The 18,188-nt window shown below is 39.3% G+C and overlaps 1 protein-coding gene across 1 annotated transcript in view; it reads right to left on the bottom strand.

Annotated features, from left to right (window-relative positions):
- Positions 1 to 4,417: 4,417 nt before the first annotated feature.
- SLC2A13 (solute carrier family 2 member 13) overlaps positions 4,418 to 18,188 on the bottom strand; it is a 395,165-nt gene continuing 381,394 nt past the window's right edge. The window contains exons 8-10 of the mRNA XM_019509388.1: positions 7,195 to 7,316; positions 6,591 to 6,743; positions 4,418 to 5,413 (exon numbers count right to left, since the gene is read on the bottom strand). Coding sequence (XP_019364933.1) covers positions 5,187 to 5,413; positions 6,591 to 6,743; positions 7,195 to 7,316 — 502 coding nt within the window. The 3' untranslated portion in view covers positions 4,418 to 5,186. The remainder of the gene's footprint in view (positions 5,414 to 6,590; positions 6,744 to 7,194; positions 7,317 to 18,188) is intronic.

The following is an 18,188-nucleotide window of genomic DNA, read 5'->3' on the forward strand; positions in this document are numbered from 1 at the left end:
GTCATGTGGCTAAAGTATTTCCATATACAGAACTTTGCAACACCATTAACACTCTGTTACAAAACACCACAGTGATGATTATTGGCACATAGAAATCTCCTTTCTCTATATGAAAACATACACAAAATAGATAAGAACTGCCATTTTCTCTGACTTTTAAAATCTATAGATTTGCCTTAAGGAGTTTACCCCCCACCCCAGTAGCACAAACAACAATATTTCTCTAACAATGTTCACCTAAAAGAATTGACTGTGCTGACATTTTTAACACTGCTAAAACCTAAACCACTTCATAGATTATGTTGAACTATACTGTACACAAGGCTATGAAGATTTATAGAAAACCACCAATATTTTTGCACAGAAAATGTGACTTATTTAGGTCTGGACAACAATTCAGAGTCATTTTTATAGGCAGCAGCTACATGTAAGCTGTAAATATTACCCGCAATAAAACACATTTTGCCGTAAAGCACATATTGTGGATTATCTGCTTCTGGCCTGGTACATGAAGCTCTATTTTCTTTCAGACAAAGAGGAATGGGATTTGGTTCATTGGAATCTCTCAGAAAAAGTGCACAAACATCTTTGCTTTTTAAAGTGCTTAACAGAACTTTGCCTTTCAACGAAACTCCTTCCATACTACAGAACAACACATCTCCTTTGTTTGAGCAATGCTTAGCTAATAAAAATAAGGCTTTATGTATTTTCTTACAGTGTTTAATCCCCCCCCCTCCAAATTGTTAAAATCAGATTGAAGTTGAGCGAGCAAAATCCCAGATCTATGAATTGGGTCCACCCTTAACTACCCACTGGATGCTGTCCACAGGGCCAGGCCCAGTGCCCTGAAAGCCAAAGGGAAGACTCCCATTAACTGTCACAAGCTTCTCTCAAGGCCTGAGGGTCAAACTTGGTTTAGTGCCCCAACCAGGCAATTGAGGGCTGTGGGGACTCTGCAGATGAAAGGGAGAGAGGAGAGATGGAGCTCCACCATTCTTCCAGCTCAGTCCTGGACCCCCATCGAATTTTCACACACAGAGGAGTATCGTCACTGTTGTCAATGGTAGTAATCCCCAGACCTGGGCTCCACAGTTCCACAAATTTCTAATTTTGTAAAATAGCAGCGGGACCCCTGCTATAGGGCCCTCTGCACCCATAGAGGAGCAGCAAGATCTGCCAATCTGGCATATTCACTTTGGTGAATAAACTTGTTTGTCTCCACCAACCCCCTCCCCACCTTGGGGGCAGGCACTTTGAGGTAAGTAACAAAAGATTTCTTGTCTGTGGGATCTCAACTGAAACATCACTTTAGAAAACTCTTTAATACAGTATCTTTGTTCTTTGATTTCCCAGCAGTAACTTTTCCACAAATGAAATATCACAACTTCCAATTCATTCAAAAAGATGTTAGCATGGTAACATTTCTTATGATGTATCTTTCCCTATTACATGGGTATCACTGTCCATGGCTGTCACTGCAAGTCACAAGATAATAAATACACTTATGAAAATGAACTACTGTGCATGCATTGCAACTACATTTCATTTTTTATTGATTCCTAAAGGCTTAGTCCCTTTTATTATCTTCAAAACTTTTTAAAGTGTTTATTTCAATAACTTGACAAGGGGCAGAAACAAGTAGCAAATAACTTTAGAGAAGTTATTTAGAATTCTAAAACTGGTTAGCATATTGCGATACATGAACTAAATCAAAAGGATTAAAAATGCATCTGGACTAACTTTTCCTGCACTTATTTTCAGACTAACATGATGCGAAGCAGCAGGGGTATCAAATACCACAAATTTTAATGAACAACAGATAGGCCAATTTACCCAAAATTGTGCTACCAACTTGACTCTAACTTTCCTGACGCATGGAACACCTGAATTAAGTATGCAATACTCGTAACAAAACAATATCACATCTTCTACAGAAAGCTTTTAATAAAAATATTGTGCATTGTGCTTAGGCATACTTTTAAAATTAAAATCTTACTGTAAGAAATTATTTGGCTACATTGTATTTATATCCTTTTATCTGGAATGTTATTAAGTCTACCCCATGCTAGCAAAATTTTTTAAAACTTAAAATATGCACAAATATAAAAAATCTGTTGCAAAATAGAAACATTTATTTAATATTCTTCATACATTATAAATGTTCACAGATTCTAAAAATAAAACCCTAATTGTGTAAGAGTAATTTCAAGTATTTATTTGATCTCATTTTTCTCATAAATAAATCTTGTATTATGTCTAATGCTCCTAAGATATGGAATGTTATCTCTGATTTTGTAAAAATGAACAGGAATAGGAAGACAAACTCCACTGAGGTGGGGGAGAAGTGACAGAAAAGAAACCAGTAGGTTTTGTGCCCTTATTATTCAGCTATATTCACTACTGAAATGCCTGGTGTGATTTTAGATGCTGTGTGGAGAGCAGGTAAATGTCATGCAAGACTTTAGAAAATGGTCTGCAATAAGATTAATAAGATTAAAATCACAAGAGTCAGAGAAAAATAGTTGAGTACTGTGTGCACAGTTGAATGCCATTTATGCAAACATCACTGAAACAATGTTGACAAATGAAGATGGTCTTCTGTTGCTAAAAAGCCCCAACATTGGTCTGAAAAACAAGACACTGATCTTGTGACAAGGTACTATCACAGTAACTTTACTTTGGTTATGCCACGTGAGTGACATCAATGCAATTATTTTTGTGTACTCATGGATGTTGGTGCAACAGGGGGACATGAAATGAATACTGAAAGTACTATTCACCACCTGCATTCTAACGAATTTGGCCCCAGTCCAGTAAAGCACTGTATGGAGGAGACTAATCACGTGCATTAAATCAAGTACATACTTAAGTACTTTGCTGGATCCTGGTCCTAAGTCCCAATTTACAAAAGTCTTTACATACCTGCTTACGATGACTCCTAATGAGGACAGACACTAGGTAAGCACACATTGAAAGTTATACACTTGTTTACAGGCTGTCCTGAAGAGGGACACTTTCCTGACATAGGGCTTTGGAGAAGACTTTTGGGCTTCAGGCAGAAACCAGTTTGCCCGTAAAAGTGTTTGGTCTTGCCTATTACAAGTGCAGCTTACGAATGATTATGACTATGGCATGCCTTTGGTGAAGGTCGTAAATAGGCAATGGGTGTGACAATTGGGGTGTGTCCATGAGCCTGTACATGACGGAACATTTTCAACGGCGGGTACTCCAAACACAAACATACCATGCGCTTAAATGAGAGTAGAGGTCTAATCCCAGAGAGCCCGGTGCTCCAGCTGCTCAGGTAAGTCAGTGTTCAGAGTCCAGCAGTGCCTAAGTTTTGAGAATCTGATTTATTGAAAAGCCCCTCCTTTTGTCACGCTTTCCTCTCCATTTCCAACCCAAATTACAGAGGGACATTTTAAAACCTTTCCCTTTTAAAAATGTTTCTTTGATTGTTTTTACAAAGTTATAAAGACAGCCACAAAAAGACACTGAACAGACAAAATACACAAAATAAGGGGGAAAGAGTAAGAAAAACCCCTGTATAAAATTATATAGAACAGTATAAACCAGACCTGGAAATTGCAATAAAATCTTATTATCCATGTGACCTACTAAAAATAATTAGGTAACAAATAACATTTTGTTTTTTAAACAGCAAACCCACATTCAAGGTATTTCTTTCCACTCCAACAGAAGGCAAGCAAGCCCACCTCTAGAAATGGAATGACAGTTTCACTGAAATATACATAATGCAAATAAAGGCATGTTTTACCAGGGGACAGGGAGCCATATATAAGCAAAGGGGTTTTTCCATATTCTTTCAAAGGAACGAATATTTCTAAGGTATGAGTCTGAATTTCTGACCTTTTTCAAACTTATATCTCTGAAGGATTAAAAAGGAGAGGACAGTAGACAAGAAAATCACATTAATGTACCCTTACAAAACCCAATTTTATGCTAAAGTAAGTATATTTTTGGCAGGTGAAAAAAATATAATTTTATAATAATTGTTTTATTCCTGTGGTGAGGCCACATGAATAGATTTTTGTGCCTGACATGGCAAATTTTCTTGACAATTTTGCAATGCTTCGTAAGGCAATTAATGAATACAAGTAAATGTAGGCTTTTGTCCAGTACTACATTTTGAGGGGATCTAAGTATGCTGGTTAAGTGAAAGGAGACAGATTTACTAGGATCACGTTGCACAAACACCAATATCAATGGCAAGCGATAGGGATATCAAATTGCAATCAACATTCAGCTTTTCAGCACAAATGCTTTACCATGATTTTATTTTTTCAAAATGGTGATATTTTGTCTTCAAACAAGGTGCATACCTGAATGCTCAGATGCACAAACAGGAGGGAAAAAAATCATTTCCATTTAACCTAGGCCTTTAAATTGCACTTAATAATCGATGTTACTTCTTGTGTGGACAGTCATGATTACCTACACCTTGTTGTGAGCTTATAGTTGTTCTTTGGCAATTTAGTTCACAAATGCCACCTACTGTTTATATTATGTAGTCAAAGAGCAGTAGTTGGACAATATAAAACATCCATTCTGAGATTATAGTTGAAACACTGAGCATGTCCAATCACCACAAAGCACCAAAAAGTGGAATTCCATCAGAATAACTTAGAGACCTCTTGCCTACATATACAGAAGATATTTGTATTTTCAAAACTCAGTTATCGTTGTAAATATTTACTGCTATAACAACCTGTGGATTTCACATTTTGCTTATTACACAGCAGAATAATTTGAAGGGCCACAGAAGTGTAAACACAAGGTCTTTTATGATCCATCTGGTTTCTGATTGGCCATTATATTATTTTTATCAGTAAATAAAGATAATCACTCTGTATCACTGTGTGCTATCCATTTCATTTGGTGTAATGCACAATTTGGAGTAATTCAGGAGGGTGCAGAATCGCACACGGTTGGTAAAAATTTATATTACCATAGAATGAAATTTCCTTTGGAAGCCATTGCTTTCACTTATCAAGAAAACAGCAGAACATTTTATTGTCTACCAAATGAAGTAATATAGAACATAAAAGCATTTGTAACAAAACAGTAGAAAGAAGAACCAGACCAGAAGCAGGGCAGTGAGGTCACCAAGAGCTGTTCTTCCCCCAGAAGGCTTTTAAATGATTAAATACATCAGCAGCTGAAAATTATTCCACATCAGAAGCATCATTGTCAGAAAGATGATAATTACTTCCCTTCACCCGAATATATTCAATATACCTCCCTTCATCAGAATCTGACATACCACATGTACATAGCTTGCTTTCAAATAAAGATTCAATTTCCTCTAGTTTTTTCCCTTTAGTCTCAGGAAGGCATCCGTAGATGAAAATGAGTCCCACGCCAGCAAACCCTGCGTAGAGGAAGAATACTCCTGCAATATAAAACAACACACGTACCAGGTTACATAATATTTCCTCTCAGCCTTTTTTATGGAACAAAAGGAGCAATAGAATTTAGAAGCTACAGAAATCAAAGAAGTCTGTGAAAGTAAAGATTTCAGCTGTAGCATTACAATAAAAACTAGATGAATGTGGACACAAGGAAAGAATGCTTTATTATACGACACTATAATAGCTCAAATGAAGAAGGAAGCAATTATTCCATTTGGTTTTGGAGTAATGTGGAAATTTATATGGATCTTTTTCACTTAACTGCTTCACACTTAAAAATAAGTAGCAATAACACTATAGGAGGCCGAGAACAAAGACAGGTATGAAGCACAAGGGGCTCTCCCTCCTATGTGAAAGGACCCTGAGATGACCTCAAAAGCATAAGGCATGTTCACACTGCAGCAGCAGCAGCAGCAGCATTTTCTAGTGGGGAATGTTACCATATATGACCCCCTGGCTTGCACTCTCCAAATCCAGAAATAAAGCCATAAGATTGCTTTGGGGTGGCCTCATATGGTGGCTCTTGAGACCTCAATCTCCACTGTTTTTGGGAGTGTCTGTGGGGGATGACCTTGGCTATGTCACCACAGGGAAGATGTGGCCACAGAAATGTTTAAAGAAAATAGACAACAGAAATACAAGAGGTAAACTCAAACTGTAGAATGTCTCCTCTCTAATTATGGAAATTTTGATGTGACAGACGAAGGTGGCTCTGTATCTGCTTTGCCAGAGGGCAGACAAGATCAAAGACCAACAGATCACCATCAGTGATCCCACCAATCCACAGAATGATGGTTCAACATCATGGCCAAATACTGCTCTAGAAGGACTCGGGGGTCACAGGACTGCCTGTGAATCCTGCTGTGAAGTTCTACCTAGACTATGGCATGAAGAAGAATCTCAGCTGCCACTACATGGTAACTCTTTACAAATGCTGCCTTTTTCAACGGGAACTGTTGTAGTTCACTAAATAGACTGTTTCTTTTATATCATATTACCATCTTTTCAGATTCTCCTTTTCAGTAGAAGTCATTAAGCTAATGTCAACCAGCTGAACTTGCATACTACCACAGGGCTAAAATATCCATAATGTGAACTGCAGCAAATTTACATACCATGGTATGTAAAATATTAGCATCAGATATACATACTACTTACCATAGTATGTAAGGTACTCTGCTGTATGCAAAAATGTCAGTGATACAAGAACATTGAAAATCCAGTTGACACCAGATGAACATGCATTCCCTATGCTTCTGGCCCAAAGTGGATATATTTCAGAATTTACTGTCCAAGGCATGGGTCCCATTCCTGAGAATATCAGAAAGATTTACTTTAGCATAACAATCAATGGAACAGTAAGAAAAGTTCAACATGGTCTGACTATTCCAAACTTTTAGGTGTTCGAGAATTATTTTAAAGCTACATGCTAAAACAGGGGACAACCATTTTGTCACATGCCACAAATTAAGCCCCATGCCTTCTTCAAGCACCACTCCAATTCCCTTCCCCTGTCTGATCTGCTGTCCTGCTATTTGCTTCCTGGCCTGTGCTCCTTGCTTGATCTGTTGCTCTGCTTTCTTCTCTCTGTCCTGACAGTGTTCCTTGTTTGATCTGCTATTCTGTTTTCTCCCTGTCCTATCTGTCACTATGCTGCCTGCCCCCTAATCTGCTGCGTGCCACATACAGAGGCTACCTGTGTCACTTGTGGCACAGAAACCACAGGTTAGCCACCCCTGTGCTAAAACAAGTATTTGTTTACCAGGTGCGAAGAAAACCAGGTATAAAATAAGGCCCAAAAGAGCTGTCCAAGCGTAGGGAGTAGGACAGTAGTTGTATGCCCAAAATAAATCTTCTCTTTTGAACGTGGTTTCATTTGAACACCTGAAAAATAACCATATATAATGAACATTAGATAATACTTTTCAGAAAACGAACAGCATTTAAATATGAAACATCTTAGTCAAAGTGCTAGAAATGTAAGATCAAATAAGTATACAATTAGAAATCTGAACTGTCCCTTAATTTAATCAAGACATTTTGGGCCAAATTCTATATTCAGGTATGCAGCATCTTCCAGTGCTTTTCAAAGATACTTTGTGTTTAATACCATAGCCCAAGGAGGAATATGAGAAGAGGTCTTCATTTTAACAGTGGACTCCTGTCTACAATTCTTCAGTGGAACAGTCTCTATTTCCAATCGGACCATTCACGCAACTGTTGCTCACCCGAGTCAGAACTTCAGTATTAGGTCTCTAGGTAAAATGTGGTACATGGATTACAGATAAATTTACAGATTGGTGACCGATAAAAGAGGCAAGAGACAGGTCTACAACCTGATCTTTTATTGCTTACACCCCAAAACACGGAAACAAACACTAATCCCAAAGTCTGTGTCTACTTGTGACAGCACAACATAGACAACACATACTTACACTGGGCTGGGGAGACTCAACTGCGGGGAAGAGGTGGCAGGTCTGCCTCACTTTTCTAAATTTTCCATATTTCCCTCCAGCCCATATCTTAAATTTGTAGATGCCTATTCTAATAAATGTTTTGCTTGGTTTTATTTGTATTTCTTTGTTTCACTGAAAATTTTGGCACTGGAGTAAACCAGATTTCTTGTAAACCTGAAGATGTCAGTTAGTTGGGATTTATGTTCCTGTGAAAGTTACACTTCCATAACTCTATCCTGTTCCCCTCGTAATTGTGGAGTGCTTCTTTTTCCTCCCATCTTAGTTTATGGTCTTCTCTGATAAGGCTGCTTTGCTTTTACAACTTTTTTAAGAATTTTACCAAAAATGCATCTTTTACAGCAAAACAGCATCTAATATATTTAGTTACACTAATCATTAGTATAAGCTAAAGCTACGATACAGTATATTTGGATCATCTAATTTAAGGCCTTATTTTCTTTTTAATTGGATCTCATTACTGGTGTAGCTGGACATGTTGATGGCTTCCTTTGTTTTGCTGACCAAGCTCTGGTTGTCACATCTGCAAAGGTTCATTTTACAGTCATTTAGGGCATTTTTACATTTGGCAGGGAGAGTGGGGGTGCTTTAATTAGCAAGCCATGCTAATTAAAAATGCCAGAGCATCACATGTATCAGCATCCCTGCACCAAAAAATGGCAGCGGGGTGCTTTAAACTAAAGCTCATTGAGTGAACTTTAATTCAAAGTACCCTGCCGCCATTTTTTGGCAGGGTACTTCGGTGCAGGGATGCTGATACATGTGATGCTTGAGTTTGCTGGAGCGCTGGATTTCCAGCATATTGGAGCAGGCTCCCTGCACACATCTCAGAGACAGGCTTTGGGGCCTTTGGCTTAGCCACACTTCTGCAGCTTGGTCTGGACCCCTTGAAAATGGTGAGGTTGGCAACATATGCTACAGCAGTAGCATTTGGCCAGAGGCACAGCTGGCCAGAACCGTGCTTGGGGCAGTCCCCCGCCCCCTCCCTTTCCCTGTAGCTTTTCTGGCTCTGAAAGGTTTGGCCGTCTGCAGAAGCAGCAGCTGGAGTTCACTGGTGCTGAGGGGAGATGTCACCTCATTTTTGTCCTGCAGACATTTATGTCAATGGCCACAAAAACTCCTAATTTCAGTGGCAAAAAATAGGGTGACATCTCTCCCCAGCAGCAGCAAACTCCAGCTGCTGCCCTCCTCAGGACTACATTTCCCGACGTGCCCTTCACTCACTGGCACACACGCTGCTGCTGTTTACTGCCAGAGGAGGGGGCAGCAAGGTGAGGAGTCCCTTCCCCTGGACACTACTCTGGAGCTGCTTGTGCCTGTTCGGTGACTGCAGATGTTAATGTGACCACTTGCACTTCTTGCCACTAATGTAACCAAGGGAGCCTTTCTTCATTCACTAAGCAGTAAACTGCTCATTGAGGAACCTTTCTCATTCAGTGTCTGTCTGTTTGCTTCCAGCTATGAGGTGACAAATACGCATAATGGCTCAATATCATTCAAAAAGAAGGCTATCATCTTTTTTTTTTAATCAACCTTTCATAGCATTTCATGCACTGCACAGTTCAATTCAAGCATTGTCCGCAGAGTGATATTTACATACACTGGTGAGCTGCGGGTATGCTGGCGATTTCTCAAATATGAGTTATATCAAAACCTGCTTAATTTCCAAGCACCTGGTGACAACACAGCCTTCGCCCATTACCATCCTTTCCATTTGCGTCATTATCAAATCACGGGATTGCTCGGACAATTTCACAGTTTCACTACTACACATACGCTTCTTTTACTGCTACTTTTATTTCATTTGCAGGTGCTTAGTAATGAATACCAGCTGATTATCACTTTAAAATGTCTGGATACAAACAATGCAGTAATTAGTTTCTTGATTCCTTTCAGCCAGTACTGCAGCTGCCCCTCGAAGAACAGTTCGATGCTTTCTTGTGAACGTGTCTCTCAGTAAACAAAGATGTTACTTGGTTTATTATCTTGTATCCATTTATATCAGCATGCACCAACCTGCTGATTCACAGAGCCATGCCACCAGGAGGCCTAGATGTTTCATTTTACCACTGTTTTCTCCCAGATGTGTCCTACTTTTGACAGAGTGGAATAAACAGACTATATGAAAAAAACACATGTTGTTAAAAACCTCCTACTGCTGAGGCCACTGATCTTTTCCTGCTAGAACCCCCTGTAAGCGAGAGGAAGCTCTGTTTCAGGAACATGGATTCAGTGCGACAGAAATAAGAACAGCATGAGAAAATGGAATTGGCAAAACCTCAGCGAGTATGAATCTGTCTCAAACAGCAAGCATTAGCTACAGACAGAGCTTTGCACTTGCTGTAGGATAGCACACCAAGAGATGCAAATACATAAACCTCATTCAAGGCCAGCACTCCGAAAATTTACTGCAGCATGAAGTACTGCTCATGTGGTCATTTTACTACAATCATCTATCATGTTACTAAGGACTATCTTACTAGTAATAGGTACTGCATGGTACACAGCTCCTAAAGAGCTGTACCTGGTACTGAATGAATGGAAAGCCTATGGCAGCTGCTCAAATACTTTCCCAGCAATCTTCAGAGATGCAAGTTCAAAGGAGAAAATTTCACAGCAATAGTTTGTAAAAGAAATTATGCAAATCAGGTACTAGTGCAAAGGGTTTATAAATAACAAGACTGTGTCAAATCATTACCATAAAACTATAAACTGTAAGGATGTATTGGTTCATTTCCCCTCAAAATGCAGCTTAAGAGAGAACATAATAGTCTTACAGTTAAAATAATTTAATACAAGTTGCTTTTGTTAAGTAGGGTCTACAGACAGTTTTAGCAGCACCTTTTATTCTAATTAATGAAAATTAAACAACTATTGAAAATGAATAATTCTAGCCAAAAACACAGTCCCCCAGGATCACTCAAACGTTTTAACAGCAGATTTCATCAGCTCTACAGACTGGAAACAAATCTAGAACAATAGTACAATGTTTTAGTATATGTATTATATTTGATGACATGCTTTAGTGAATTTGTAGAAATTCATATTCACATGGTAATATCTATTTGTTGAACTTAGATAAGATAGTTACAAGGTGTTCTGTATATTATTGCTAGATGAGACCACTGATACTTTGACAAATTATGCCCTCTCCTTTATTTGAAATAAATACAATCACAAGCAAAACACACGATCAGTTTATGGGGTTATTTAAAAAAAATATGTGCATACATAGAATCATAGAAAGTTATAGTTGGAGGGGACCTCAAAAGGTCATCTAGTCCAACCGCCTGCTCAAAGCAGGACCATCCTCAGCTAGATTATCCCAGGCAAAGCTGTGTCTAGCCGGGTTCTGAAAACCTCCAAGGATGGAGATTCCACCACTTCTGGGTAACCTCTTCCAGTGTTTTACTGCCCTCCTAGTGAGAAAATTCTTTCTAATATCTAACCTAAAGTTCCCTTGCTGCAACTTGAGACTGTTGCTCCTTGTTCTGTCATCTGCCACCACTGAAAACAGTCTGGCTCCATCATATTTTGAACTCCCTTCAGGTAGTTGAAGGTTGCTATTAAGTCCCATCAGTCTTCTCTTCTCTAGATTAAATAAGCCCAGTTCCCTCAGCCTCTCCTCCTATGTCATGTGCCCCAGCCCTTTCACCATTTTCACTGCTCTCTGCTGGACTCTCCCCAATTTGTTCTTTCTGGGGTGGGAGACCCAGAACTGAACACAGTACTCCAGATGTGGTCTCACCAATGCTGACTAGAGGGGAATAATCACTTCCCTTGACCTAATGGCAACACTCCTACCAGTGCGGTCCAGTATGCTGTTAGTCTTCTTGGCAACAAGGGCACACTGCTGGTTCAAATTCAGGTTACTGCCCATGGTAACCTCCAGGTCCTTTTCTGCAGAGCTTCTGCCCACCCAGTCAGTCCCCAGGCTGAATCCTAGCCCGACTACTCCCCTCAGCTTTGTGTTATCTGCAAATTTGCTGAGGGTGCACTCTATGCCATCTTCCAGGTCATTGATGAAGACATTGAACAAAACTGGCTCCAGGTCTAACTCTGGGGCACTCCACTTGATACCAGCTGTCAACTAGACATTGACCCATTGATTACTACCCTCTGAGCCTGATGCTGCAGCCAGTTTTGTATCCACCTTACAGTCCATTCATCCAGCCCATACTTCCTTAGCTTGCCTGTGAGAATGCTGTGGGAGACGGTACCAAAAGCCTTGCTAAAACCAAGGTATATCACATCCCCCTGTCTCCCCGTATCCACAGAGCCAGTCACCTCATCATAGAAGGCAATCAGGTTGGTCAGACATGGTTTGTCGCTGGAAAATCCATGCTGACTGTTCCTAATCACCTTTTTCTCCTTCAAGTGCTTAGAAATGGATTCCTTGAGGATGTACACCATGATTTTTCCAGGGACTGAGGTAAGGCTGACTGGTCTGTAGTTCCCTGGATCCTCTTTTCCCCCTTTCTTAAATATGGGCACTACATCTGTCCTTTTCGAATCATCTGGGACCTCTCAAGATCGCCATGAGTTTTCAAAGATGATGGCCAATGGCTCTGCAATCACATCAGCCAACTCCTTCAGCACCCTTGGGTGCATCCCATACAGACCCATGGACTTGTACATGGCCAGCTTTTCTAAATAGTCCCTAACCTTCTCTTTTAGTACTGAGGGCTGCTCAGCTCCTCCCTAAAGTCTGCGGCCCACTGCAGTAGTCTGAGAGCTGACCTTGCCTGTGAAGACTGAGGTGAAAAAGGCATTGAGCATTTCAGCCTTTTTTGCATCCTCTGTCACAAGGTTGCCTCCCCCTGCATTCAGTAACAGACCCACACTTTCCCTGATCCTCTTTTTGCTACTGGCATACTTGTAGAAACCCTTCTTGTTATCCTTCATATCCCTTGCTAGCTGCAACTCCAATTGTGCTTTGGCCTTCCTGACTTCATCCCTGACTGCCTGAGCAATGTACTTATATTTTTCCCTAGTTATTTGTACAAGTTTCTACTGCTTAGAAGCTTCCCTTTTGTGATTTAGTTTACTGAAGAGATCTCTGCTAAGCCAAGCTTGTCTTCTGCCATACTTGCTAGTCTTCCTGAACATTGGGATGGTTTGTTCCTGCACTCTCAGTAAGACTTCTTTAAAGTACAGCCAACTGTCCTGGACTTTTGTCCCACTCAGACTGGCCTCCCAGGGGATCCTGCCCATGAGTTCCCTGAGTGATACAAAGTCCAGGGTCCTTACTCTGCTGTTCTCCTTTCCTCAACTCAATCATCAAAAGGTCACTATCCAAGTTGCCATCCACTACTACATTTTTCCCTGTGTGAGCAGCAGGCCAAGAATAGCATGGCCTCTAGTTTGCCACTCCAGCACTTGTACCAAGAAGTTGTTCCCAATACTCTCCAAAAACATCCTGGATTGCCTATGCACTTACTTGCTGTATTGCCCTCCCAGGAGATGACAGGGTGACTGCAGTCCCCCATAATAAGTAATGACTTTGATGGTTTCAATAGTAGTAGCATTTGTAAATCATCAGTAATAGTCTTGTATAAAATGCCAATAACGGCGTAAAGTTCTTAAGCTTAAGGAAAAATGTGAAAATTTTTGGTTTAGTTGTCATCACAATTTATTCCTTTACATGACAAGATATGAACACTTGAAAAAAACTTATTTTGTATAAGTTTGACCCAAAGAAGTGTGTAGTGAATGGATGTCTTGGTACCAACTTCAATAGTCTTTGGATTCTGACAACTGTAATTCTTTTAGTATGAAATGTATTAAAAAAACCAACCTTTTTTCTCATACACAGACACTAAGAAAGAAAAGGAACTTTTTTAGGTTATCCTAAGTTGTACTGCTAAAAATAATGGTACAAAACTGATGAGAAACATTTTCCATGATAGTCAGCATAAATTTTCCAAAGACAGGCCCAACTAGATGGTAAAATAACTTCCAAGTAGAATATTGGAAGGACTTGCATGAGAAGAATTTAGAACAAGACAAATCATTAGGAAGTATGCTGTAAAGAGCAAGAGAAGGTAACTTAACTGATTCCTTCCTCATTTAATTCCTATCAACTTTCCCTCCATTTTAAGGATGAAGAATAATGTGTGAATCAGCATAAATCAGGGATGGGCGATTATTTTGGGCAGAGGGCCACTTACTGAGTTTTGGCAAGCCATCAAGGGCTGCATGCTCAGGGCATATTAATATTAATTTTCTACATTTTTAGGGGTGCCACCGGCCGGATAGAATGGCCTGGTGGGCCGCACCTGGCCCCCGGGCCACATTTTGCCCACCCCTGGCATAAATGGATACTAAGTGGGTGTAAAATCAATGTCTAGTTAAAACAAGTAGAACTGGATACAAAAATGTATGTAGTTATTTTAGCTTCTAATGGGACAGGAAACAATACAGAAAAATATACCCTCTAAAGATAGGCATTGCTGCTTCTCCCCTTCTGTAAGAATTGTTTACTCCTAAGTGATTTGTTATAATAAAAATGTAATATATATATTCCCAAGCTGATACTCTTCTCTTTGTCAGCATTCTGGCCTGCTCAGCAGAACCTTAAAAGAATCCACAGGAAAAAACCTCAAAGGTCAAAGCTAAACCTACAACCTAAATTTCCCCTGCCTGTAGCTTGAGGCTACTGCTCCTAGTACTATCCCCCTACAGTCAGAGAGAAGCCCATCTCCATCAGTTCTGTAATCTCCTTTCAGGTATTTAAATACTGTTATCAAATTCGATATCTTCTCTAAATAAATAACAGTAGTGTTTTCAGCTGTTCTTGATAAGCCTTGCCTCCTAGGCCCCTAATCATTTTTGTTCCCTTACACTGGACTCTCTCCAACCTGCCTACATCCTTCTTGCAGTGCAATGTCCAAAACTGGACACAGTATTCAGGTGAGGTCAGGTTACCTTCCCCACAAGATAACAGTGCTGATTTGTTGTGGCTGCCTTGCATCACAGCTTTTGGTGCAAAGTGGAATTAACTTGCCAATGGGCAGAGAGGTTGCTGATACTGCCTGATACCTATTGGTCATAGGATCAGATAAATACAAAGCTTAAGGTCATCTTTGGACGCCTTCCGGATCTATATCACTTGTTCTTTTTGTGCAATCAAATATCTTAGCCAATGACAGGAGCATTTTGACACATTCTGTAATTGTAATTAAAAATAACTGCCCCTACACCCTCCATGTGATTTTCCACCTCAGCAACTTTAGAACCCAAACTAATATTTAGCATTATGTTTTTCATTGAAAATATACCTCAAGAATGGGAAAAACCCATTATAGATGGCTTTTAATTCAAACACCTTACTTATATAACCATCCTCTGCTTTATGTGAAACTTAATTTCACCTCCTTCAGTTTTACAAATCTCATCTCCCCAAGCAATGTCTCAACTGCAATAAAAATGATAGATCATTGCAAGAGACTATTTCCTTCCATTATGCTCTGCAGCTGAAAAGAAAGATCCTTCCTGTTTAAGACTTCAAGGATGAAGGGTCTTGTTTAGGATAAAAAACAAAAAGTAAAATGAAACGGGCTTTAATTCAATAATACACTTAAGACTATACATTCCCTCTAAATAGTGAAAACAAAGCTCTAAAACTAAACCAAAGGTAACTTCCCCACCTCAAAATTGATTGAAAACTCCAAACGCTAATCTAAATTTTATTTCCTTTTTCCATATAGAAGGAAGTATCAAGAATGGAATAAGTATCAGTGTGGTAATAAGTTTGATATTTTTGCAAACTTATGCCATGTCTAGACTGCCATTTTATCGTGCCTGGACACGGCACTCATCCTCACCAAGTTGCTCTGAACATATTTGCTCCTCAAGTAGAAGCTATGTAGCTTGGATCCTTGCATCTTTCAGTCACTCAGTAATGCTAATTAACCTACCCCTAGTATGGAATAGACTTGGCTACACTGCCTCCAGTTAGAAGGTAGCGCACATGCTGAAGGACATTGTTGCTGGGTATGGTAAGTTGACAGTCTAGATATGGCCTTATAGACTAATAAAAAGTATGTAGCTTTGTGCTGTACAGTATTATACTTAACCATTGTACTTTGTCTCAGGAGTAGTACATTTATGGCACTATGCACCTCTCACAGATATTTATCTTTCAGGAGTGGGAAAGAGGGGACGAAAGGATTCTGGTCTTCTACACATTGTCCTTGAACAACTTCATGGATTCAAGTAGTGCCTTGAGTCTATCTAGGGGTGGCTAGAGCTGAAGAAAGTTGAGAATCACTGGCCTAATGAGACTGCCTTCCCTTGCAGTTCATGCAAACAGCCTTGGTGTCTCCTATTCCCACCCAGTCCAAACATTTACTAAACATTGTCCTTGTCTCATCTGTCTAGAAAGCATCTTTAGAATCCTCTCTCTACTTTTAACAATTTTAGGCCCACGCACTTCAATACATCCAAATCAGTCCCCACCATCAGTATTTTTAGGTGCTTCTCATCAGGGTGTCTGGGGGCCACATAGAATAACTGAGGTTCGCACCCACCTTCCACATCAACAGGATCTGGAAGACAACTACTGAAGCAGAACATATATTTAAGAGTAAAAAGTGCAGTGTTCTTTTCAGTGTAGCCTTATGACTCTGCATATTCTCTTGATGCCATCTGAAGTAAGAACTGAAGCATAACTCTCTTATCTACAAAGATGAGTAATAGATTGATTTCAGAAGCAACTACCTTCTAAAATATCATCAGGAATATTTTTTCATAGCTTTCAAGTGACTGGTTCCCATGTCTCAAAACAGACACACTAAAAATTGAAGTATTTCTGGAGCAGCTTACATCTATAATGGAATTATTCTGCAGCTTGCAGAAAGCTCTGGACTTGATCATTAAATCAGATGCTGCAACCAATATGTAAGTAAAACATTTTATACCAGATGTTGACACTCAGTTTAAAAAGAAAGACAGGTTGAAACTTGAAATTAACCCATAATATTTACTCCTCTATTTGGCAAGATGTAGTTTAACTTCTTGCTATATAGTATTGTCAATATTTTGGGATGGCCATGGCAGCATTTTGCTAAAACCGGTATGAGCTTTTAAAGTGATATTAACTTAGGCAAGAAAGTTAACAAGTTTGTTGGTGAAGTTGAAAAGGAACAAATATAAATAATATTCTAAGTGGATGACAATTGCTTCTTTTTATGTATCATCTCTAGGGTTTCTATAGGGCCCAACATTGTAATATCCATCAATTACACATGGAGAACCTTAGAGTACATGTTACTCTCTAAGGAATAGAAACACTGGCATTTTAACTGAATAATAGCCGTAATAAGTGCAGCTCTATAAAGTATCCAATAAATGTTAAACTGAAGAGGCAGCAGTAATTTCTAGCTCTAGGCAGTGCACTGTGTGGCACATAAGTTTAATAGCAGCTATTGTGGTTAGAACAATACTAATGAGAAAATCCTCAAGTTGTATGACTGGCAGTTACTATTATAGGTCTGAGAAATATAATAGCACAAGTTTCAAGGGTAAATAAAAATCAGAGTAAAGCTAGGCCATTTTACTCACTGCAGCAGTGAGGAAGATGAGGGTGATGAGTTTCCCTTACTATGTACTATATAGCATGATGTGAATTGTTATTCACAATAGAAGTTTTATATGAAAACTGGTATTTCTAAGAAACCTACTGGCAAGCAGAGGGCACCATATATGGAAATACTTGTCAGTATATTAACTGTCAATTTCCTGACATTGGATATGATTTTTTGATCTTTCTTCTGTCCTCCTCCTCAAAGAAATTTTTTATCAGTCTCTGACACTAACACGGCTAACCATCTCTGTACAGGCCCCTTTGTTAAGTATCAATTGAAGAGACTTTGTTAAATTAACTCATACATATTTTTAATATAAAATGAGTTAGTGTTTCATTTATCTAAGCAGACCCAGGCATGAATAAAAGAAACATACTTGACTAATTTTCTCACGAATGTAATACGTGTGAGATGAAAATTGTCTCCCCCCACATTCTGCTCAAAGTTTGGCAGAGTACGTAACACTGCACGTATCTGCATTCAATTTAGTATGTTACACCGTGTGCCTCTAACTCTACCCACAACTATCTGTACATATGTATGCAGGGCTATTCCCTAGGATTTAGTGGAAAATACTGACAGAGTTCTATTCAGATACTATTATTTCCCTAAGTTGTTTGAGAGAGTACTGCTGTTTTACTGTATTGCAGCTGCAGCTTTTTTTTTTTTGTATGCATCTACAAATCCAGTTTTGT

The sequence above is a fragment of the Gavialis gangeticus genome, unplaced genomic scaffold (genome assembly GCF_001723915.1).
Source record: "Gavialis gangeticus isolate Ggan-Ray unplaced genomic scaffold, GavGan_comp1, whole genome shotgun sequence".
NCBI classification, from domain to species: domain Eukaryota; kingdom Metazoa; phylum Chordata; order Crocodylia; family Gavialidae; genus Gavialis; species Gavialis gangeticus.